Source organism: Suricata suricatta, chromosome 14 (genome assembly GCF_006229205.1).
Source record: "Suricata suricatta isolate VVHF042 chromosome 14, meerkat_22Aug2017_6uvM2_HiC, whole genome shotgun sequence".
NCBI lineage: Eukaryota > Metazoa > Chordata > Mammalia > Carnivora > Herpestidae > Suricata > Suricata suricatta.
The window spans coordinates 64,343,873-64,368,845 of NC_043713.1; the positions used below are offsets into that span (position 1 = coordinate 64,343,873).

The 24,973-nt window shown below is 52.8% G+C and overlaps 1 protein-coding gene across 1 annotated transcript in view; it reads left to right on the forward strand.

The window, feature by feature from the left end:
- Window positions 1-24,973, forward strand: part of MYO18B (myosin XVIIIB) — a 258,552-nt gene that overhangs the window by 45,904 nt on the left and 187,675 nt on the right. Inside the window, exons 13-14 of the mRNA XM_029922290.1 lie at window positions 20,391-20,564; window positions 23,592-23,682. Coding sequence (XP_029778150.1) covers window positions 20,391-20,564; window positions 23,592-23,682 — 265 coding nt within the window. The remainder of the gene's footprint in view (window positions 1-20,390; window positions 20,565-23,591; window positions 23,683-24,973) is intronic.

A 24,973-nucleotide genomic window follows, 5' to 3' on the forward strand; every position in this document is an offset into this window, starting at 1 on the left:
CCTGAGGAATTGGAGTTTTCATTGCATTACATTTTAATTACCATAAATTTGAAGAGCTGTGTGTAACTAGCAGCCAGTGTCCTGAGCACAGAAGCTCTCGGATATTTGAGAGATAGTTGGGTCCGAGCAATGAAGGTGCTGTGTTTTGCTCTAGGCATCTTGGAGACGCTCCCCACCAGATTTGCCGAAGCCCAGCCAGCCATCCCCCCCGAGTCTGCTCCCTGCTCTTCAGTGTTGTTCACGGATCATTCTTCCGTCACCTTGTTTCCTCAAGTGACTCTGGTCTTCCCTCTTGCCCTCACCCTCCCTTAGACAATTGTCATTCACCTTGTCCTGTAATGGTCTCTGTGACAGCATTTCTGTCTGTGTTTTCTCTGTTCTTACTGTTTGCCCATCTTTTTCTTTTTTTTTCTCTTTTGCTCGGACAATTGCAGCAGTCTCATTGCTAATGATGACCTTCTTCCCTCTGTCCATTCTCATGGTGACCTTTGGGCTCTCTTCTAAAAAACACAAGTCTGTGCCATTCCTCTGCTTAGGGTCCTCCCAAGGTTCTCCCTTGCCTGCTTAGTCAAGTAAAATTCCTGGACTTGGCATTCAAGGCTCCTCCCTTCCTTAACCAATTTCTTCAATCTCTTTTGGCATTGTAAAAGGTCCTGGGGAGACAGTAGGGATCAAGAGCAGTGTGGTCCCTGCATTTATGAGAATTACGGTGTCTTGTATTGTGATGTGTCCTTGTCCAACTTTTTCTAGGAGAGAGTGACTTCCTTGGAGCCCAGGACATAGAGCTGGGATTTCCTTGTTGAAGGAACACACGAGATTCGAGGGTTGTCCTCTGAGGGCTGTGTGCTGACTCTGGCTGACATTCTGGGTCATTTTTCTGTGGGCAGCAGACTTCTGGAATGTTCTGGAACATCACTGCTACCATCCCCACCCTCCTGGGCCTTGGGGCTCATTCCATTGGCTCTCATACACCTGAGCTGCATATATTTGGTCCACTGATGTGATTTTGGAAATTTTTAGCAGTTATGCTGAGTCAGAAGCAAGTTAGCTGGGGGTTCTAATGTTCTTCCAAGGCAAGGACAGACATGCTTGACTGGACAAAGGTGAAATATCAAATGCAGCTTGCCTTTCCAAAACTCAGTCATGGGCCATGCCTGACAGCATTAGGCAGAGGTGTTTGGTTCCCTAGAAATTTAAGACATCTTGGCTGTTGGGGCATCGCTGTCATTTTGCCCATGGGACTATAATGTGTCTCAGCTTCCTTGTCTGAGACCTGCCTGAGTCAGGCACATTGTGGTGTGAGAACATGGCCCCATCTCCAGCCTGGGCTGCATTTCTTTTCCTGCAAAACTCAAATCATCTGATAAAGTCCTTATGTCTGCATCTGAGTCTGTCCTACCGAGGGTCAGCACACCATAGCTCGTGGGCTAAATCCAGTCAGCTGGTTTTGGACAGCAGCAGGCTCCAAAAAGTCATTATACTTCAATTAGATGAAGATCTATGTACCATCTATCTATCTATCTATCTGTAATATTTTGGAATGTGTGAAAATTCTTTTTTTTAATGTTTATTTATTACTTATTTTGAGAGAGTGAGAGAGATATAGAGAGCAAGCAGGGGAGGGACAGAGAGAGAGGGAGACACAGAATCCCAAGCAGGCTCCACACGGTCAGTGCAGAGCTGAAATCAAGAGTCAGATGTTTAGCCGACTGAGCCACCCAGGCACCCCAGGATTGTGTGAATTCCATGGTAGTCAAATTATAGGATCCATAATTAAAATTTTATTGGAACGTGGTTACGCCCCTTCATTCACATGCCTCTGGCTGTATTCCGGCCATAATGGCAGAGTTGGGTAGGTGAGACACAGACTGTAGGGTCTACAAATCCTCAAATTATACAGACAAATTATACAGGCTTTTACAGAAAAGGCCGTCCGATCCCTGTTCTGCACCATCCCATGGAAGATCATGGCAACAGCGGAATCTTTGTGCCCCGGAAGCGCCTGTTTATGCTCTGAAAACACTCCTCCATCCTCCTTAGACCCAGCCAGGCCAGAGAGACGATGCAAGGAAGCTGGCTCTGCCCCCAGCTGGTGCATGACCTTGAGCAAGTCCCCTGTCTCTCTAGTCACAGGTTTGTCAGATGTGAAATTCTGCGTCCGAACCAGATTAGAGGTTCTGAATCTTGGGAACTTATTTTCTGACAGTTCTGGAGGCTAGAAGGTCAAGGTCAAGGTCAAGGTGCCCGGCAGGGTGGGTTTCTCCTAAGGCCTCTCTCCTGGGCTTGCAGAGGGCTGCCTTCCGGGTGTCCTCACATGGCCCACACTCCACTCACGTGTGAGTCTGTGTCCTGATCACCCTTTCTTTCAGGACACCAGCACCCAGATGAGCTCTTTTTACCTTACTTGTCTCGTGAAGATCTCAGTCAACAAATACAGTCACAATTTAAAGTACTGGGTGTTAGTACTTTAACATATGAATTTTGGGAGGATGCAGTCCAGCCCATAATACACCCCAGTCCCTGAGATGAGCCAGCATCTGCCCCGTGCCCAGGCCTGGCAGGGGGAGGGACGTGAGGGGCTGGAAACTAGTATCCCGTCTTGTGAATGTATCATCTTATTGGGAGGCACGAGACTTCCAAACTGGGACCAGTTTTGTGAGCTGGCTGGGTTCAGGGAGGGAGGGATTGCAGAGGTCAGACCAGGAAGGCCCTGAAGTTCAGAGTCGGGGCATCTGTGGGTCAGGGAAATGTGGAAGGAAACAAGCCTTTTCTACAGAATGGAAACCCAAGGCTCTTAATGCAATTAACTAGGATCCTGAACCAGATTTGTCTGAGCTTTGGTGGTCTCCTCTTTTTTAAAAACTTTTTGAAACCTTATTTATTTACTTAAAAAATTTTTTTATGTTTCTTATTTATTTTTGAGAGACAGAGAGAGACAGCGCGAGCAGGGGAGGGTCAGAGAGAGAGGGAGACACAGAATCTGAAGCAGGCTCCAGGCTTTGAGCTCTCAGCACAGAGCCCGATGCGGGGCTCGAACCCACAAACCGTGAGATCATGACCTGAGCTGAAGTCGGACGCTTAGCCAACTGAGCCACCCAGGCACCCCGAAACTTTATTTATTTTTGAGAGAGAGAGAAAGAGAGAAGCAAGAGATTGGTGGAGGGTCAGAGAGACACAGGGACACAGAATCTGAAGCAGGTTCCAGGCTCAGAGCTGTCAGTACAGAACCTGATGTGGGACTTGAACTCACAGACCAGGAGATCATGACCTGAGCCGAAGTCGGACGCTTAACTGACTGAGCCACCCAGGTGCCTCAGTGGTCTCCTCTTGGTGGGCAGAGTATGGGGTTGGAGTGTGGATTAAATGGACTTTGGAAGAGGAAGCTGAATGGGGCTGGGTTGCACAAAGCAGACCCGAGGCAAAGATTTGGGTGCACAGGGCTTTTCTGGGAAGGGGTCAGCACGAGGGGAGGGAGACAAGGAAGGGAAGGCAGGCAATACTGCTTTAATGAGCATGTCACCTCTGGGCGGCCGGAGCCCAGTTCCTCTGGGAACCTCTGGGCGACTCTGAGGATCGTGCCCCCCCGTCGCACGGCCTGGGAGATGAGGGCGCTGGGGTGTTTCCCCACGCCCTCCTGCTCCGTGGTTGAAGTTGCTCCTGGGAGGCGTTAACACCGCACTTCCAGCCTGCCCCACGCTGGAGCCCAGCATGAGCCTGCAGCCAGCGACAGCGGAGAGGCAGTCAGGCACCGCAGGGACAGGCCGGGGACACCAGTGGGATAGCAGGTACGGGATGGCCAGGGCAAGGGCTGGTGGACGGGTCCTCGGCAGCAGCGGCTCGAGGCAATCCTTCAATAAGAGGCGAGTCTGGGATCTTCTTGTGGATCCCAGCCAGGGCGACACGCCTACCTCGTCTAGCTGACCAAGGAGCGCTCCCATCAAGGCACTCCATAAGTCCTGCAGATGAGTGGGACCTGCCTTCCGGTTTCCACAGTCAGCGTCAGCCCTCTCTGCCCCCTGTGTGACAACACAGAGGCTGACAGAGCCCACTGACCTATTGACCTGTCACCAGGGGAGTTTGGTGGCGGAATCCCCCCTCTGATATGGGCCCGGGGACCTGACCCCTACCTGTAGCTGCCTGTAACGATAAATGGGGAAGTCCCGTTGATAAATATTTTATTAACACCTGATTACGGCAATAGTTCTCCCAGCTTCCTCCCCCCACCCCCCCACCTTATAAATTATTTTAAGAGGAGCTGCCGTCAGTCTGCCCGGGAGGCCTTACCCGATGATTTACTTACTATATATTCTGCTTTGGAAGATTTCATAATAGGTTGCTCTAAAATCAGCTATTAAGAATTTCAAAGTCATATATAAATGTCTTTGCTTTGTGTCATAACAGATCATTTTGAAATATATTAAGAATCATTTCCATGAATCAGATTTTTTTTTAATTAAAATGATGATCTCCTCCCAACACGCCTGGCTTCCTTAATTTATTTTGAGAGTCCTGATCTTATTTTAAAGACCCACATCCGTCCCTAGAGGGATATTTGGGGCCTTAGACCTGGACTCAGGGTGTCTACACTGTTTCAGTAATAACAACCACCACCACGGATTGGCTTAGGGTTTAACGGCTTCAAAAGTAACTTGTGCCTCTTGATTTGATTTGATTCATGCGGCAAACTGTTGAGGGGGCTTCCCGATCACCCCTCCTCTGGTTTGAGAATTTTCCAGAAAAGCCTGTGGAACCCAGGAAGGCACTTTACTTACTATTATTATCCTTCTATGGTAAAGGATACAGCTCAGGGGCACCCGGGTGGCTCAGTCGGGTAAGTGTCTGACTTCGGCTCAGGTCATGATCTCGTGGTTCGTGGGTTCAAGCCCCGTGTTGAGCTCTGTGCTGACAGCTCAGAGCCTGGAGCCTGCTTCCGATTCTGAGTCTCCCTCTCTCTGCTCATCTCCCGTTCGTACTGTGTGTGTCTCAAAAACAATAAGCATAAAAAAAAATCAAAATAAAGGAGAGAACTCAGGAACAGCCACATGGAAGAGCTGTGGAGCCTAAGGCACGGGGAAGGGCCTCCCTGCTCCCTCTGGTCCGACCCTTCCAGCACCTTGCTGTGTTTGCCGACCCAGAAGCTCTCTGAATTCTGTAGTTTTGGGCTTTTACGGCAGTGGGTGATTAATCAACCCCCAGCTCCTCCCCTCTCCCCAGAGGTCAGGGGATGAGGCTGAAAGTCTAAACTTCCAATCACGCCTTGGTCTTTCTGGCCATCAGCCCCTGTCCCGAAGCTATCGAGGACCCCACCTACCCCCCCCCGACCCCCGCCAAACCACAGGAAACAGTCATTCATTAGTGAACAAAAGACCCTCCTCACTTCAGAAATGCCAAGGGTTTTAGGAATTGTGTGCCAGGGACCCGAGGCAAAGACCAAATGTGTGCTTATCACAGGTGCGAGCTCTGTGCAGCCCCCCAGACCTGGGCGTGCCCGCTGAAAGGCCACTGGGCACATGTGGGTGGCTCCCGGCTGATGGTGTCCCAGACCCTCGGATCATGATGGGGTCCCGGCGTGCTCATGGCCCTGCTTTGTTTGAGGCCTCTGTACCTACATCATACACGGCCCAGGCACAACTCCTCGGGGCTGCTCTGAGCCGCCTTCTTTGCGGGGGTCATATCCTGTCAGGTCCCCTCTGTCCCCTGCGTTCCTGCAGAGCTCTGCCACCATGCCTCCTCCCCACACTCTTCTCAATTCCCCTGACCCCTGTGACCCGATGGCCTTTATCCCGGAGGCCGGTTGCCTGCAGGCCATGGACTGCCCTGTCACCAGCCGTGCCCCGGTCGGCCGCAAAGTCAGAGGCTTGCCTTCCCCCAGGAGGTGGGGGGAAAGGATACGGAAGTTTTGCCATCAGCCAGTTCTGGTTTGGGTTTCAGCCTGGGCTTCTATCAGCTGGCTGTGACCTTGGCCAAGTCATGGAATCTGCCCGAGCCTCAGATGAGAGAGGAGGGATGGAGGGGGGAGAAAGGAAGTCTTAGAGCTGTCTGGAGGCTCCCCTAAGGCTGCAATGCCAACAATGCTGTGACTCTGGACCGATTCCCGTGCACAGGCAAGGTGACTCAAGGCTCTGTTCGTTCATTACAAAGTGACTTGTTTTGGGGGCGCCTGGGTGGCTCAGTCGGTTGAGCCTCCGACTTCAGCTCAGGTCACGATCTTGCCATTCGTGGGTGTGAGCCCTGCATTGGACTCTGTGCTGACAGCTCAGAGCCTGGAGCCTGCTTCGGATTCTGTGTCTCCCTCTCTCTCTGCCCCTCTTTCCCTGCTCCTGCTCTGTCTCTCTCTCAAAAAATGAATAAACATTTAAAAAATTATTTTAAAGTGACTTGTTTGAAGAAGTCAGCCATAACTGGCTACTGGGTCTTAGGGAATGTGTTCTAATGGTGCCAGTGGGCGCAGAGCGTCCCCTCCTCTGCACCATGGCTCAGGCTCCCTTCCGTCTCCAGACTTGCTGTCCCAGACTGGCCCCTTGGGAAGCTGGTGGGAGGATGCTCTGGGGGCCGGCTCCACTTGGCAGGCAGAAAACCCTGAGTGATTTGACATCACGGTTGGCTTGCTGTTAACCAGCGCTCCTGGCCCGGCCATCCCTCGGGAGCCATCAGCGAACCATTCATCCAACCTCGTGTTTCTTTCCTTCGGTGGAAGGTGGCTTCTGGAACAATTAGCTGGTGCCCGTATGTTTCTTTTGTTTCTTTTATTTTTAGTGTTTATTTATTTTTGAGAAAGAGAGAGACAGAGTGCGAGCAAGGAAGGGGCAGAGAGAGAGAGAGGGTGGGAGACACAGAATCTGAAGCAGGCTCTAGGCTCTGAGCTGTGAGCGCAGAACCCCACTTGGGGCTCGAACTTACAAACTGTGAGATCATGACCTGAGCCGAACACAGACTGATCGATAGTCAGAGAGACTGGACGTGTAACGCTGGGCGCACGGGGGGCACTCAGCACGCTGGGACTTCCTTCTCTGGGCAGCGTACTCTTGTTGCTTGCGGCTGGTGGTCTCTGTCGGCAGTAACACCGGCCTGTGAGGTGGGCTGGGTGGCAGGGTGAAAGGCTGTTTGGTGGGTGAGGAGCCCCAGCCTCTAAATGGAGATGCTCCTCACACCGTGAGACTTCTGTACTAACGAATGGCTGATTCTGAGCCAGAATCCAGTTCTGGACTCACCGTCTGGTGCTCTGTGCGCAGCTTAGCAGAAAGTCCCCAGAGCCAAGGACAGGGTGGGGCAGTGCTCAGAGCAGCCAGGAGGGACAAGACCTGGGCTCACAGCGAAGCGAGGGCTCTGACAATGTGCCAGCTTTGCACTGGTCAGCTGTCCGTGCTGCGTAACACAGCAGCCCAGCCCCCATGTTATCTCCTGAGGCTTCTGTGGGGGGTTCTGGCTGGAGGCTTGTGCCAAGGCCTTGGTCACGTGGTGGAAACAGGTGGAGGAGCCCGGGCTGGCTGTGCGCCTCCCCACTGTGCCGTCTCTGGTCTCCCCACAGACGCTTGTTTGGGCTGATTCTCGGCATGGCAGCTTCCAGTGTAAGTTTCCAGCGAGCTGGCTTCAGATATCATGCACGTTTCTCTCGGCCACGTTCTATTGTTTATAAGCCTTTGACGGCTTTGAGGGCAGGGGAGCCAGACTCTGTCCCCGGAAGGGGCAGCATCACGGCTGCAGAACACGTAGGCTGAGAGATAACTGGTTTGGCCTTGTGTTGCCACAGTGGCTTTGAGCAAGGCACTTACACTTTCTGAGGCTTAGTTTTCTGGCCTGTACAATGGGTCCGAAAAGGGCTGTGACTTCACACGTCCACCGTACAGATGCACTGAGATGCCGTGTGTCAGGAGCTGAGCACAGTGCCAGGCACATGGTAAGTTCTGGTGTTTGGAAGTTTTTTGTTTTAATATTTTTTAATGTTTATTTATTTTTGAGAGAGAGGGAGAGACCAAATGCAAACGGGGAGGGTCAGAGAGAGAAGGAGACACAGAATCTGAAGCAGGCTCCAGGCTCTGAGCCATTGGCACAGAGCCCAACGTGGGGCTGGAACCCACAAACCGTGAGATCATGACTTGAGCTGAAGTCAGATGCTTAAGCAACTGAGCCACCCAGGCGCCCTGTGACTTTTGGAAGTTTTGATAGCACAAAGCTTGTCGAATTGGACAGCCCAAGCCTGGGGGTCCCTTCACCTGCACACTTGCTTTGAATCCTCCCGGCACCCATGACAGATAGGGAGGGAATCCCCATTTGGCAGGTGAGGATGCTGAGGCTCAGAGAGGTTATGTGACATTGCCAAAGTCGCACAGCATCACATGGTGGAACCAAGGTCAGAGTCATTGCCTGTCTGCCTCCCTTGCCTCTGCCCTTCTCTACCTTCTCTGCCACCAGCTGGCCCAGGCCTCATGTGCATTCTGGGTGCCCGGATGTCCTCCTCTCCTCTAAAAGCTCCTTCTCAGCTTCATCCAATCTCCATCCACGTCTGTGTCCTATTCCTCCCTCGGGAAGGTTATCCCGTTGACCAGAGTCAAGGGTGGAGAGCTCACTAAAGGGATGGGTCTGGGACCAGGCAGATCCGTGGTCTCCTGCGTGATCTCGGCAACTCCTTTGACCTCTTTGACCTCATCTGAAAAATGGGAATGACAGTAGTGCCTGCCTCGTAGGGCTCTTGTGTAGGGCTCTTTCAATCTCTTCAAATTGAAAGATGGGAATGTTATTTACTCGTGGGAAGTCTGTCCACCTCCCGGGGAGCGCTCCCCAGCAAAGCTGGAGTTCACAGGGCCGACGCGGGCCAGCTTTCAGCCTCTCCGCCCCCAGTGGTCCCGGCGCGGTAAGAGGTAGCCCGAGACTATGGCTCCGCCTGCTCGCTTTCATTATTTCACAGCGACAACAATGTCCAGAATCTCAAACAGCCACAGGACGAGCAGGGCCTGCCTGGACGGCCGCGTTGCTTTGTTTTCCTTCTTCTCTGAAGGCCAAGGGGAGGTTTAATTTATTATTCTTTCACTAAATTTGCCAGTCTACTTGCTGCTGACCCCAACTGCCTAATATATGACACCGCCAGGCCCATCTATAACCCGGGGGGGGTCTCATAATGGGGTGATGAAAGGAAGCTGCCAATCAGCGGCTAACTCCCCAGATGCTCTAATAAAGATGTCAGTCCCTGAATGGATGGGGTCGTAACTCGGGGAGCCTGGGGTGGGGGTTGGCCCACAAGACAGAGAGACAATAGCAGCTATGACAGAGGCCCAGCCACCCCTGCCCCCACTCCACCCAGCCTTCTGCCAGGATGCCCTGACTTCCAGCAGCCAAGGTAGTCCAACCAAGGGTAGGAGGAGGTGACCAGATGCTCCCCAAGCCAGGGCGAGACCCTGCGTGCAGCAGGCCAGTGATACCCTCGGCACAGAGCACTGACCATGCATTCGGCGCTGGCCTCTTCTTGTTTGAAAACATAGATAATACCATTAAGTTCTCCTCCTCTGAAAAGCAGAAACCTTACAGAAGACGCTGGAGTAGAAAAGGGGCCCTGCCTGCCCCATCAGACCCCACAGCCCTCTAAGCAGATCACAGTTAAAGTCATGACTGAGACGTTTGTCACAGCCCATGAGCCCATGTGGCCGCGCGGCGATGCACTGAGGCCCGCAGCCTCCGTCTGGGCTCACCCTCGGAGTGGCGCCTTCGGTGGGTCTGGACAAGTGTGCGTGGTCACGTTCCGTGTGACAGCGGCATACAGCACAGTTCACTGCCTGAACAGCCTCGGGTGGTGTTTATTCTCTTAAACTCTTTGCAGTCCTTACGGACTCCCGGGAGGTGGGGGCAGGGCTGCACAGCCCCGCGAACCCTCTCCAAGCGCCGCACGGTCCGTGGCAGCGGTGACTAGTGAACCCTTGGAGGCTGTCGTGGGTGGGTTACCATCGCCTGAACCACAGCCCTTACAGACTGTGCGGTTAGTGGCACCTCGGCGCCTAGCTAGTGTACAGGCTGGCTGTTTGGTGGATGTTTGACTATCACTCCATCTCCATGTCTGTGCCTGTAAGGAGCCACCTTGCATCCTTGGCCTCTGCACGCTGAGTCATGGGGTGACCCTGTGGGGTGGACCGCAGGGGCCAGCCTGTTATGGGGGGGCTTCCATATTGCAGCAGCTCTCCTGCAAGCCATGCAGGTTGTTTGTGGATGTTTGGTGTCCTAGACCACACCGCACTGGACATCCCTGCAGGAGCGAGCATTTTGGAGGCGTGGTTTCATGGACATGACCTGTTGGGTCACCGAGTGTGTTGGAGGTTTGCATCCCCAGGCTGTTACACATGGTGACTCACTGGACCCTCACTAGACAGTGGCGCAGGTACTGATGTCTCCTTTCCCCTTGGAGGTGGGGGAGTCATGGCTCTGAGAGGTCAAGTGCTAGCTCAGGGTCACACAGCTCTAAGTGACACACAGCTGGACCTTCTGTCTGCTGGGCATTGTGTCCGTGTGGGGCAGAGGAAGGTTTGGCATTTCGGAATGTATCCACGGCCTCCAATTTGGGGACACCACCTTTGTCCGCCATTTCTGTCCTCTCTTTGCTTGTCTGTGCTCAGTTCTGTTTCTGTAGGGGAAGCATTCAGGACTCCGGGGAACCGAGGCCAGGCCCCCAGGCGCCTTGCTCCCCTGGCCTGAGAAGGGCTCCTGCCTCCACATCCCTCCACGTCTCACTGCCCTGAGGACACAGGCTGCACCCTTGTGACACAGTGTTCAGAGCCCAGTGCACCTGCACCTCCTTTGTATTTTCCCCAGGAGCGCTGATTAGGGCTGGCATCTGGGCCCCCGGTGACCGGGGCCAGGTCCTTCATTCCTCCAGGCTCCAGGCGAAGGGACACCAAGCCAGGATGCGCAGGACAGCTATAGTCTGGCAAGTTTCTCCTTGCCTCGGAGGGCAAGCTCAGCCTCTCAGCCTGGACCCACGTGGGGAGGAGCCCGAGGGCATCCCACCTGCCTGGCTGTGAACACCCAAGCGGAGAACCACCTGCCTAGAAGGGGCGAAGGCTGCGCCAGGCCCGGGCCCTTCTTTGTGTCGGGCAGGCGTGGAGGATGAGAGAGGGCAAGGGAGCTGCACAGGGCCACACAGCCAGGCTGTGGGGGAGGTGGGACCAGAGTCGGAGTCTCCGGGCTCCGGGGCCATTTTTGCGTTCATTTTGCTCAGCCCTCCCTTTCCTCTTCCCTTCCTCCTCCTCTTCCCACTTCTCCCCTTTCCTGCCTTCTCATCTCTGCCTCAGCTGCCCCGGGACAGCATCCTCACTTTCCAAGACAACGTTTCCGTCTGATCAAGGGAGACAGTGCAGGTCAGGGCACGGATGATGCCCAGAGAAGGCTGTAGGCAGGAGACACTCTAAATTCAAAGTGATTGGCCCCATCCAGAGGGTCTGCTGTTCTTGGGGACCCTTAAGCTGAATCCCTAAAACTGAGAAGACATTGGAGAGGGTGCTTCAGGCAGAGGAGTCCCCTGAGCAAAGGTCTGGTGGTTTCAGCAAGGCCTCTGTGGCCCCATCCACAAGGTACCCTTCTAAGGGGTGATGCTGGATTGAAACAGGGCTCTGATTAAGAGGAGACTGCCACGTGGCCCTACAACCTAGACATCCAGCTGATCTGTTCTCGGACCCAGCATCTCGGAGGCTCACCCCCCAGCATCTCGGAGGCTCACCCCCCAGCATCCCCAAAGCTCCCCCCAGCATCCCTAAAGCTCCCCCCAGCATCCCTGAGGCCCACCCCCAGCATCCCTGAGGCCCACCCCCAGCATCCCTGAGGCCCCTTCAGCATCCCGAAGTTCCCCCCAGCATCCTCGAGCTCCCCACTTGCGGCATCCCCGAGGCCCGCCCCCCAGCGTCCCTGAGGCCCGCCCCCTCCTGGCCCGTCCCACCCCTCTGCCTTTGTGTAGACACAGGCCCCCGCATGCATCCTCAGCTCTGCCCCAGCTGGTGGCTTGGCTCCTTGCCCGACAGCTGGTGCAGCCTGGCCTATTCTGGGCCGCAGGCAAGGATTTATTCTGCATTTTCTGAGCATATTGAATTCATTCATTAAGCTGAAATGGCTGCTCTGGGATGTAAACAATTATATTTTTAAAAAGTCCACAAAAACCCTGAAGTGGCCAATGCTAGAAGGCACCTCTGGTGGCAGCCCCACACCTCGGGAGGGCGGAGTGGGGAGGCGGGACCCCCAGGGGAGCAGGTCTCAGAGCCCATCCTCACTTGCTGGGTGGCCCCGTCAAGGCCTCTCCCTGCTTCTTAGCCTCAGTTTCCCCTAAATGATGACAGGAGCTGCTATTTATCCAGGGCTTTCTATGTACCAGGCACTGTCCTAAGAGCTTTGGCCATCTAGTATCCCATTTTACAGATGAGGAAACTGAGGCTCAGAGAGGGGAAAGGGCTTGCCTAATGGGGGTGGGCCAGATGCCCTTGGGGATCTCTATAAGCCTTGATCACCAGAGCCCCTACTGACCTATTGCTGGAGGTGGGGAGATGTAGCTATGCCTCCAACATGCATGTTCAGAGACAGAGGACCACATTGTGGCCACAATGCAGCCAGTAACAGTCATGATGATGGTGGTGGTGGAGGCATTCACGGTTACTATTTACTGAGAATCCACTCTTGACCAGGCACGATTTACGCGCTTTGCCGAGGTTATTCCACCGAGTCATCATAATCCTATGTGGCAGGGTAACCCATTTTATGGATAAGGCAGTAAGAGGCTCAGTGAGGTAAAGTAAGTTATCTAAGGTCGTGGACTTGGGAAGGGGAGGAGCCCAATTTGGGATTGTAGAGTTCCATCTTTAAAGACTTCCCTCCTATTCTTTTTTTAAAGTTTATTAGAGAGAGAGAGAGAGAGAGAGAGAGAGAGAGAGAGAGAGAGAGGAGAGAGAATCCCAAGGCTCTGCACTGTCAGATCAGAGCCCTACACGAGGCTCCATCCCATGAACTGTGAGATCACGACCTGAGCCGAAACCAAGAGTCAGACCCTCCACCGACTGAGCCGCCCGGCGCCCCTGAAGCCTTCCGTCCTGTTCTTTATACCACGTCATGTCGTATGGTCCACACGCCGTCATTAAATGCAAGGAGTCATGAGACCTTTCCTGTGGTCACTGCGCTGACCAGACAAAGTGCGGACTTAGCCCAGGGCCGGGCCTGCGGTGAGCATTCGGGAAACACCACCTGCTGCTGGGCTTTCCTTGGGTCCCAAGAAGCAGCTTGTCCCCAAGAAGGGGACAGTGTGATCAGCTGCGTGACCCCCTCTTCCTGTCTTGCTGAGGGACATTGAATGTAGGAAAAGCAGTGGACTGGGAGCCAGCCAGGGCTGCTGTGGCCCCGGCTTCTGCCTCACTAGCTGTGCGGCCTCGTGGCCCTAGCGCCCAGCCCCCCTCCCCCAGCCCTTGCTCCCGGAGTTCCCTGAAGGGACAGAAATGATGTGACAAGTCACGCCTTTTGCTGCTCTGAGGGTGTTCCCAGGCAGCTTCACATGCAATGTCTCATTTCATCCTTCCTTCAAACAACCCTCTGGGAGAGGGGCCACCCACTTCACAGATTTGGAAACTGATGCTCAGAGAGAGGCTCAAGATCTTGGAGCTGGGCCGAATCTGCCTCCGCTTCCTTCCTTGGTTGCCACCACCCCAAAGATGCCACGCCTGCCTTTTCCCTCCAGCCTCGTGATCGAATTAGCTCCGCGTGCTCCCCTTTCTCTTGTAAATTCCCAATGCCCATTGGCATACTCAAGGCTCTGAGAAGTCCTGTGGGAAGGCAGCCATTTTCCTTGGTTTAATCTGATGCCTGACTTGTCTAGTGAGACTTCTTTTTTCCCAGAACACCTGCTCGTGCTCCCTGGAGCCCTGGGAGCGCTCTGTGCCTTGCCTTCCAGCCAGTGTGAGCAGTGATTCCAATTGGGTTATAGACGGCTTACCGAGCAGGCCTTACAGGGAGCATCGACTGTACATTCTGGCAAGGGTGCTGGGGCACACAGCAACTTTCTCTAAAGCCGGACTAGTGGGGCAGTATGCCCAGGGCTCCTGGGGGCAGCAGGGACACTGTAAGAGGGTTGCATTTTCCATGGTCCCAACAACAGAACCACACTGGGCACCGCTGGGCAGAAAGCCGCAGCCACCTGAATTGAGCTGGTTCTCGGGGTTTCTCTTTCTGACCCATTCGTCCCCTGGAAGGGCAGAAATCTCAGAGCGTGATTGTGATTGTAGGAGCTGGTGTTTACAGAACAGACTCTGTACTAAACGGCCTGTACGTATAACCTCACTGAGGTCCCCCAAGAGCTTCATGCGGGAAGATTCCCATTTTACAGAAGAGGAAATGGAGGCTCGAGGAGGTGTCAGGACGGGTGTAGGTGGGAGAGGTGGGATTTGGCCCCAGGCAGTCTGTCTCTGGAGCCTGTAGACCTGCAGGCTTCCCCCTTCCCCCCTCCCCTGCAGGCCACCTCCTCCTTCGCAGGCCTCCAATTGTAAACTGCTGTGTGAGGAGACGTGACCCAGATGCACTAGTGTTATAAATAAGTCACGTCATGCTCGGTAATTCAGCAACAGCGCGGCTATTGTTGGAAGTTGTTGGAAGGAGAAATAACTTGGTTATTAATAAATGCAGGAGGCCTCAGTAATTGATAGCAATTGAACTCACGGTGCACGGGGGAAGCTGCCGTGTTATTATTTTGTCTCTCTCTCTCTCTTTTTTTGTATCAGACATAAAGGGGAAAATCTGCTTTTGTAGGTGGATTTGAGTCTCTCAGAAACTGTAGTCCTTTTACATTCCCTTGCGCCTTCCTTTTTTCTGTCTCTCACTTTCGTCCTTTCTATTCAAATCCCAGCCTGCCTCTTACCAGCACAGTGGCCTTGGGTAAGGGACTCAGGTAAGGCAATTTGTTCAGGGTCACCTGGTTAATTGGAAGGGCTTTCTGCTAAACCAGTGTTTCTTGAACTAGTGTCTCGTGGGACATTAGGCCTGCAAGGTGCTCCTAAAAGCATTCTGAGGTCAAATATGTCTGAACAGAATGTCCCCTTCTTGGAGATTCATAAGATATACTTTAAAGGCTCTGAGAAGTCCTGCAGTTACGAAACTTGTTTCACCAAGCAATGACCAACTTGATATGATACAGGATTCATTTTTTCCCAGTGACACTGATGAACATTCCAAGGAACAACAGTTATTGAGGGGTCTCTTTGGGGGAACTGAGCCCCAGCTGTGTGGCCTCTCTGCTCTGTTCCATACTCTGCCACATGAGGGGTTTCTGACTCAGACCTGCCCTTGCTGGCACACTGGCTGGAGCCAGGCCTCACCCCAGATGTGCAAGTGGATTCAGAGGAACAAAGACATAAGGAAACAGCATCCTACCAAACCTTGGGTCCCTTTCAGAGAACCTCCCTTGAGCCTCACTAATGGAAGGGAAATGCAAACCGAACCTTGCTAAGTGTGATCAGCCTCGAAGGCCCTCTCGGAGTCTTAGCACCTGACGTGGGCACAACTGCTGACGCAAGCGTTCAAGGGCAAGACGGCTCACGTGGGAGCTGGTCCCAGGGTGTACTAGGAGGGGCTTGAGGAGGAAGGGAAGTGGGGAAGGGAGGCAGCCTTAAAGGGGGTGTTATCCAGCCAGCTACCGGGGTGCACAACTGGGGCTCAGTTCCGCTAGAGGCCTCTGGGGGGCAGCACAGAGCACCTGCGGAATTAACCCTGAAAGGACATCCCCTCTGTCATGGGTTGAGGATGAGGATTTCAATCCCATGGCACATCCAGTCTCCCCTTGCATGAGCAAGTGCCATCAGGAGAGACCGCTGCCGGCAGGAGGAGGCATAGTAAGCCCCAGGGGTGTGGGGGGGTCTGACGGCCCCTTCGCAGACCCCCCAACCCCCATATTGCCATGTGAAGTCTGTCTCTGTTTCCTTTTGACTTGACCTATGCACAGCCCACGTGTGTGCTCAAGCTACACCAAAAACGGGGTACATGGAGGTACCAGAACTGCCCCTAACCCCATGCTACTGACCTGGGGGCTGGGGCCTGGACCCCGGCTCTGGTCAGCCACTTCCATGCTGTGTGACTTAGGGCAGGGCTGTATCCCTTGCTGTGTCACAGCTTGAACAGCTTGCAGACCTGGCAAGGCAGGTGGGAGATCACCCGAGGTCCCACCACTGTCCCCTCCCTCCGTGTAGACACACCATGTTCCTCCCAGCCAAGGCGAGGCGCGCAGACCCTTTGTCACTAAGAATAAGAGCAGAATTGGCGTTTACGAATAATTCTTAGAGCAGATTCCAGGGCAGCGGGTCCCTATCACATGAGCGTTGTATTTATGCAAATCCCGCCACACATGCAAAGGCAACGCAAAGCTAAGGGTTATAGGTGCGAGCGTATCTTTTCATAAGTCATGGCTGATAGAGGCAAGCCACTGTGTGTGTGTGTGTGTGTGTGTGTGTGTGCACGCGCGCGTGTCCCGCTGGAGGCAAAGCCTTGTGTTGAACTTGCAAAGGAGATAAGCTACCTTTATGGACAATTTGAGCTTCTCCCAGGAAATTGTAAGCGCACTTGACTTTAGATCGAGACTCCTTAGGAGGCAAGGCTCCTCTGCACCAGCACCATGGGTAGGGTGTTGAGTGCTGGAGTCAGGAGGCCCGAATTCAAATCCTACCAGCTGCGTGGCCTTGGAAGGTCACTCGGAGGGCCAGTTTTGTCCTAAAGCAAGTGGTGATGTTCCTGCTGACCCCTGGGGCCGCCAGGAGGACTGAGGAGGGCAGCAGTGCTCAGCTCTCAGCCCAGTGCTCAGCGTGGGGAAGTGGTGCGGTACGTGCTGCCGGCCGATGTCATGATATCAAGGTGGCCTCCGTAATCCTGTCAAACACTGGCATTCTGACTTCTTTTTCTTGGGTGAGAAGAGGAGGGACAGGTCGGCTGCAGAGAGCATTTCCCACTCCCTGCTCAACATTGAGTGACCTGTGCGATGCTTGCAGACGGGGGAGGGGATCCCTACATGGCGTGTGCAGATGCCAGACTGTGGTCCCACCTGCCACGGGGTCCTGCTCCCCACTGGGGACGGGCAGAATGGCTGACATGGTCTGAAATGACCTCTGCATTTAGCTTTGGCATTATTCTGGGCACAGGCTCCTTGCCTCCTGGCGGGGGGCGAGGAAACGCCTGGGTTGAGCTGCACGGTCCCCTTTGGAGGGGGCTAGCGGCAGGGAGAAACCTGCCCCCCCCCCAGGAGTACCTTCTGGGGAGCCGGCTCTGTCCTGTCTCTCCGTCTTTCCATCTCCATCTCCCTTCTGTGTTATCATTTCTTTCATCTTTCCTGTTAGAAAAGGCTGTCTCGAAGGCTCGGATGGCGGGTTCCGTGGGGGAGAGAACACAGAGATTCTGTCTCCGCAGTCTTGGTGAAGCGGCGAGGGAAAGCGGGCAGGGCTGGCTATCGTTGAGAAGCGTGCCTTCCACTACAGAGTCCTTCCATCGTGTAATCATCCACTTTACAAATGTTTGTTGGGCACTTCCCAGCGCCGGCTCTGGTCGGGACAGCACGGTGAGGATTGCGCACTCTGCCAGAGGACCCCAGCCGGTGGCTCCTGCGTGGTCTGGGATCCGCACACACGGGTGGCAGTTCCTCACTGCCCCTCACTCCCTGGACCACCTTGGGCCAGAAACTAGACCCTCCTGGGTCTGCTCCACATCTCTGAATGATCTCGGAGGCTCCTTGTGAGAGTAAAGAAGAGGGAGAAGAAACCCTTCGCTCGGTGCCCGGCACACAGCACGTGCCGATGCTCCATGCTGTGCTTGTTCATTAAGTGATGGCTTTTCAGGAGAAGGAGCCATCGCACAAATGAGCATCACTCTGATGGGAATCTCCAGCCCGGTGGCGTTCCGAGAACAGCTTTGTCCTTGGCTTTGGGGAAGGTTGGTAGGAGGTGCTGAGCCTTTCTGTGGAGGAGAAATGACCTCAACTGGCTCAGAATCTCTGGGGGGTGGCCCAAATCTGGAGTTCGCCGATTCATTATCCACCCCCCAAGTCCTTTTGTGAAGCAAGGGACAGACAGATTTGCAGGAGGACAACCCTGTTGGCTGAGTGGTGCCATCTTTGATTTCGTAGGATATTTTGGAGAGTGGCAGAGGAGAGACACAGTCATGGCCCACCTAGAACATTATCTCCTGTTTAATTGCCTTCCAACCCCCAACGTGGGAAGAAAGAAGTCTCACTCGGGGCTAACAGCCTTTAACATCTCTAACACTCACTAACCTTTCATTTTGACTGAGAGCCCACCTCGGAGGGTAACTGTATTGATACTTTTGTGCTCCAATTGTATTTATTTCTACTTCTGGTTTGTGACCAGGGATAACGGTGTTGGTTTGCAAACTGGCCCCAGATCACAGAGGGCAAGGGGAGGCCAAAGAAAGGGGTGGATCACTCCAGATTGGTAGCCAGGAGGTGTAATAAGCAAGAGAATTTACATAGGAGACTTGTGTCTGCCGGCCAGCCCCTTACGACTCCACACCCACCCACCAGAATCTTAAAAGTTTATACAGCGTCACATAGTCAATCCAGATGGTTTAACCAACACCTTACTCACTCAGGCTAAGTCCTTGAAGGCAGCTCCCCTACCGCTGTGGGAACGTGGGCAGAAGGCACATTCATGGACAAGGAAAGGAATTGTGCCCGGGGCCAACTCGAGGGTCACTGGGCGGTCACGTCCTCCTGATGGCCTCCTCTAGCAAATGGGCATTCATTTAAGATAAGGCTACAGTATTTCCTTTCACAGCGTATTTAGTTAAGTGAGAAAAACAAATGAGTTTGTGTTAAGGAAAGTCTTCCCTAGGGTCCCAAGGATACAGCAAATTTCCTACAAGTGGGTATCTGAGGGACCGATTTTGGTGAAATAGTAGTTCTTGTACTTAGTGTCTCCAGCCCGGTGGCGTTCCGAGAACAGCTTTGTCCTTGGCTTTGGGGAAGGTTGGTAGGAGGTTAGTGTCCATCTGGTTTCTGGTAATTTCCCTGAATCAGTTTTTTCATCTGTGAAACGGAAACATTCTCTTGTGATGATTACTGCCGAGTAACTGGCATGGAGGAGAGTGTCAATGAGTAGTGGCTCTTGTGGCCCCTCAGTCACTTGGGGTCAGCACTCCTTCCCTAGGGTGACATCCAAGTCTCACATAAATTTTTTCCAAATTTTCAATTTTGCCTTCCGCCAGGCTGATTTCTTCAAGATATCTTCTTGGAGAACTGGGCCCTTGTGATCTCTTACTGATGGACTGAGAAACCTAGGGGCAGCTGTGATTTTTATTGCAAAGAAGGAAACATTTGTGGGGGGTAAACAATGGGAGGAAGTTATTTAAGGATAGCATTGTTATTTTTTTCATCAGCCATTAATTTTTTATTTGGATTATAAAATTCGTACACAAGTCCTGTAGAAAATTTACAAAGTATAAAATCCCCTTACCCAGCTGTGGCTGTTAATATTTGGATATATTTCCCTTTTACTCTTTTTAAAAATTTTATAAATGTTTTATTTATTTTTGAGAGACAGAGTACCAGTGGGGGAAGGGCACAGAGTGAAGGAGACACAGAATCGGAAGCAGGCTCCAGGCTCTGAGCTGCCAGCACAGAGCCTGAAGCAGGGCTTGAACTCACGAACTGCGAGATCATGACCTGAGCCAAAGTTGGATGCTTAACCAACTGAGCCACCCAGGTGCCCCACTTTGTACTTTTTTTTTACAGCACTTTAGAATGATTTACATAGTTGACATCATATGCTGGTACAGTTTTCTAATTTGCTTTTTATTTAATGTTTGGCTGTAAGAGCTCCAATAGCCTTATAACAGGTCATAGAAGCCAACCTCGTTTGGCTTCTCCTCCTCCCTCCCCCCTTGCCTTCCAGCCACCTGGCTTTCTTGGCATTTCTCTAATACACTATGATTGTTTCTGCCTCAGGACCTTTGCACAGTCACTTCCTTCCCTCTCTAAGGCTCTTTCCTGGTTCTTTCAGAAGCCAGCTTCTTCTCACCTTTTATAATTCAGCTCAGATATCACATCCTCAGACCACTACGGACCCACAGGGAAGCTCTTAGTTTCTCTTGATCTCATCTCTTGGCTCTATTTTCTCCTTAAAAGGGAACCACTTTATAACTCTATCACCTGAAGTTATCTTGTTATCTATTTGTTTCTTTGTTTATTGTCTTACTCTGTAAATAGATTGTAGGCTCCATAAGGACAGGCACCTTGTCCATCTTGCCTGTCATTGATTTCTCAGTGGTGGACACAGTGCCTGTCACATAGTAGGAGAGGGGATTAGGTGGTGAGATCCCGAGGCCCATTCGGGAGCCCACACACTCCATGCCCAGGAGTTCACCACCATGCTTCTGCTCTGTCCCTCTTGCAGTGGGCCGGAAGCAATTCATGCGGTTCGAGTCTGCAAACCACGCGGCCGAGGCCCTGGGCTGCGAGTATGAGGAGCTGAACACGGCCACCTTTAAGCACCACTTGCGACAGATCATCGAGCAAGTGACATCTGGGCCGAGCCGACGGGGCCTGGAGAGCGAGACGACCAGCTCAGGTGCCGCACTGCTACCTCTGTGGGTGGGCCAGCCTCTGGGGACACTCCTGCACACTTTCACTGCTCATCAGGACACACTAGATGCAAGTCTCCTAGGTGGAAGGGAAGCCCTTGTGGGCGGAAGTGGATCTGGTTCCTACCTGCAAGGTGCTTCTGGCCATGGAGCTCTGTCCAGGGTCCTGAAGGCCCTGCTGACAGCCAGCAGGGTGCCCTGTGCTGTGGAGAGGGGTGCTGTGAGCCCCGCCAAGGGACCAACACTTTTCCATAGGCTGTTATGTTTGTCAGGCCCCTACCTGTTGGGGGAAGCCTAGCCTTCCAGTTTGAGGAACCGAAACAAGGCCGGGATGGGAAAGGGGCTGGGAGGAGAGTAGATGAGGCTGGAGAGCTGAGGTGGGGAGTGGTCAGTCATATTAGACTCTTTTTTTTTTTTATGCTCAGACTCATGAGAAACCATGGAGGGGCACAGACTTGGCCAGGGGGGAAGACAGGGGAATGGGTGGGAGAAGGAGGCCACCCAGGAACTTACACGGTCACTTGGTGCGATGATTGTGGTTGCACAAAGGGAAACAGTGATGGACATGTTCAAGGCCTACTTTTTTACAAGTAGAGATGATAATATAGTGGAGAAAACAAGGGATTGGGTGGTTTCTAGGATTCTGGTCTGACTGGTGGAGAAGATGAGCTGCCTCAGACTGGTGTGGGGGAGGGGGGAAGAGAAGGGTTTTGTGTGGCACCTGCTGGCGTGTGACTCGCTGGGTCCCAGATCTGCAGCCTCCACCAGCCAGATGCCTTGGCTGAAGAACGTGAGGACAAAGGGAGCTCCTGGAACCCCAGGGTCTCTGAGAACTAAGAGTGGCTGTCCCAGAGACCACAGAGTCGGCATCAGGGGGTAGCACTGTTTGGAACTTGGGTTTGGGGGCTCAGCTCTTAGAGACCCCTTAGATCCTTGGAGTTGCTGTACTCCTAAAGACTTCCATTTGATGGCTACCGTCATCTGGATGCCACTAGCCTTTTGTCTGCTTCTAGGTTCAGGTGTGAGCTGTAATCTGTTTATGGTCACTCCTCCTCTTCTCTGAAACACCCATGCACCCCACAGTCACACATGTGCACATGCACACACACACCCCATGTCCATAGACTCACAATCCACATGCACACACACATACACAGGTGCACAGACATTTGGCACACACACAGACACCAGGAAGCACACCAATGTGCACAGGCATGTGAGCATATGTGCACACACATTCCAACATGAACGCTAACTACATCTCAGGCCAAGGTATCAAGGGTAGATGCGAGGAATACAGGGGACCAGCAGGCTTTGGAGAGATAGGAAGAGGCTGTGGGTTGCTTAGCAACAGCCCAGGTTGGGGGTGGGACTATGGGAAGGCTGGGAAGTGCTTTGGGCTGCAGTGGGGCTGCCTGGAATGTACAAACAGAATTGTATCTCCAGGCACAGCACAGATTTGAAAATCATGTCTCTGATTCTGGAGATGGAACCAAAACATGAAGGGTAGGACTTAGGATCTGAGCCCCCTGCCTTGCAAATTTTCACTCCGCTTTGTTAAATGCACGCTAATCAAGGCTAGCTATTTTAAAGGGATGTGTGTGTGTGCACGTTTAAACAAAATCGAGACCGTGACTATATTAGTAGTTTGCTAAGCCTTTTTGTTCCTCCTAAGATCACAGGTAGGCACTTTTCCATCTCTCTCCATATTCATCTCTGCCTGACCTCAAGCCCTCCTTTGCATGGACTACAAATTATCCAACCCCATTTGCTATTGTTGGATATCCAAGTTGTTTCAAAAAAGCGATTTTTGCTCAACATATTCAACAATCAGGAGAACACATGTACCCAGAGATCTTTGTTTCTCTGAACATTTCATTAGGATAAAAAGCCCGAGAGTGAAATTATTAAGTCCAAGTGTACGAACATTTTATGGCCTCTGACAGGGGATTGCCAAAGTTTTCTCGGGAAAGAGGGAACAACAAAAATTTACTGAGTGCCCACGATGTGTCCGGCACTGTGGATCTGGGAGCCAAGACACCCAGAGACGGTCCCCGTCCTCAGGGCCACTCCCAGCCTGGCACTGGGCAGGGTGGAGGGGAAGCTGTTAGTAAAATAACAGTGCAAGTAAAGATGTCCTGAGCTCAGTGCTGTAAGAGCAGGGTCCCTTTGTCCTTCTGCGTCTGGCCTATTTCATGCATAATGTCCCCTGGATTCATCTGTGTTGTAGTAAATGGCTGGATTTCCTTTTTTACAGCTGGATGATACACTTCACATTCCCACTTGTATGTGGAATTTAACAGAGTCACACTCATAGAAGCAGAGAGTAGAGTGGGGGTTACCCAGGACTGGGGGAAGGGGAAATGGGAGAGGATGAGCGAAGGGTATATAGCTTTATTTGTGCAGGACGAAGAAAGCCTAGAGCCCAGATGAATAAATGGACGAACACAGTGGCTGGCAGATGGCCACATCCACGGTGCATCATTGAGTCTGGTTACCGACCCTGTATTGTGTACTGACAATTCTTTTGAGAGGGTAGATTGTATGTTAAATATTCTTATCACACACGTACACACAAAGAAGGAGGGAGGAGACTCAGAGTTGACCGTTATGTTTTGATATTAATTATGGTGATGTATAGTTATCTTGAAGCTCATCAGGTTGACTACATTAAATAGGTACAGCTCTTTGCAGGTCAGCCATAGCTCAATAAAAATCTAATTAAAGAAAAAGATGCAAGGTCGACCTGGAAATTGGCTTCACAGAAGGTTGGTCAAGGCAGGCTGCCCTGGGGGTGACGTTGGGTTGATCCCGAGGGATGAGAAGGAGCGCTCGTTGGAGAAGACGTGAGGCAGGTTATCATAAGACACTTGAGCTCAGTTCTAAGAGCGTGGGCAGTTCCAGCAGTGGGGGGCTGTATGTGAGTGGAGTCGGGGTTCTCGAAGGCCAGCAGTGATGCCTGTGGAGAGGGGTCCTGACCAGGGGTGCCCACCGTTCCCTCTCTTCCCTGCCAGGGTTCAAGATGACAGGCGTGGAGTGCGTGGAGGGGATGGCCTCTGGCCTCTACCAGGAGCTCTTTGCGGCCGTGGTCTCACTCATCAACAGGTAAGGGCGGCCTCTTCGCAAGCACAGAGATGAGCCCAAGCGTGGGGCACTTCAGCAGAGAGGGGTTTGTTTGTTTGATGTTTGTTTTGGTTTTTGTTTTTGTCTTGTTTTAGCAAGGGAAGAGTGAGCTTCCGAGCTGGGTGGTGCATTGCACCTGGGCCACCCACGGCGTCTCAGCTCACCTCTCCGACCTCCTCTTCTGCACCTGCAAAAATAGCTCTGTCTCCCAGGGTCATTGTGAGGATTAATAGAAATAATGTATTTAAGCAATTCTTCTAAATGGTGATCAGAAGACCAGTGATAAAGGCTAAGAATCTGGAGGGACCTGCTAAGTCAAGACAAGGACCTGGCTAATTGGTTCACTCGCCTCATATCACTTAAAATATTATTTTTAAGTTTTAAAATTTATTTATTTTGAGAGAGAGAGAGAGAGAGAGACAGAGAGAGCAAGCAGGGGAGGGGAAGAGAGGGAGAGAGAGACAGAAACCCAGGCAGGCTCTATACTGTCAGCAGGAACTCCAACACGGGACTCGAACTCACGAATGGTGAGGTCACAACCTGAGCCGAAACCAAGAGTTGGACGCTTAACCGACTGAGCCACCCAGGCGCCCTTGCCTTATGTCGTTTAATATGCACATCAGCCCATTTTAAGGATGGGGTGACAGAGGCCCACCACACTGCTTTCATCCATTTCCTTTTTAAATCTCCTGCTGAGGAGGGGGTGCAAGCAGCGCGATGACGCGATGTGACTCTGGACGGTGTCTGCCGGGCCGCAGGCACCAGCAGCCGGTTTCTCCTGCTGGAAGTGGCGTTCTGAGCTGGCCCTTGGGAATCCAGCACTTCCAGGGGGACCTTTCCAGAACCCAGAGAAGGGCTTCCCTCTCGCCCCCCAGAGCGCAGGAGGCATCATTAGGCTTCGGACATCCTTCGGGGGAGGTGGGGGGATGAGGCTGGTGTGCCGCAGAGCGGCCGGGGTTCTCCAATGATGCGTGGACGCGGAATCCGCTTACTCTCTCGCTGCTGGATCAGTTACCGCCTGAGCCGCAGATGCATGGTCTGGAAACCAAGGGGGTCGTGCACGCTGTAGAGGAAGGAGTAGCTGGGGTGGGAACAAGCTGCTGGCTGAAAAGCTGTCTCAGCCCATGGAGGGCAGCCGCTTCCTCTAGAGCCCACGCCCCCACCACCTGGAGCACCTCCAAGGCACCCGGCTTTCTGAGCATCGGCTGGCAGTCTTCACACACGTCTGTGTGGTGGCCGATGGCACTGGGGCCGTCGTGTAGATGGGAAACCT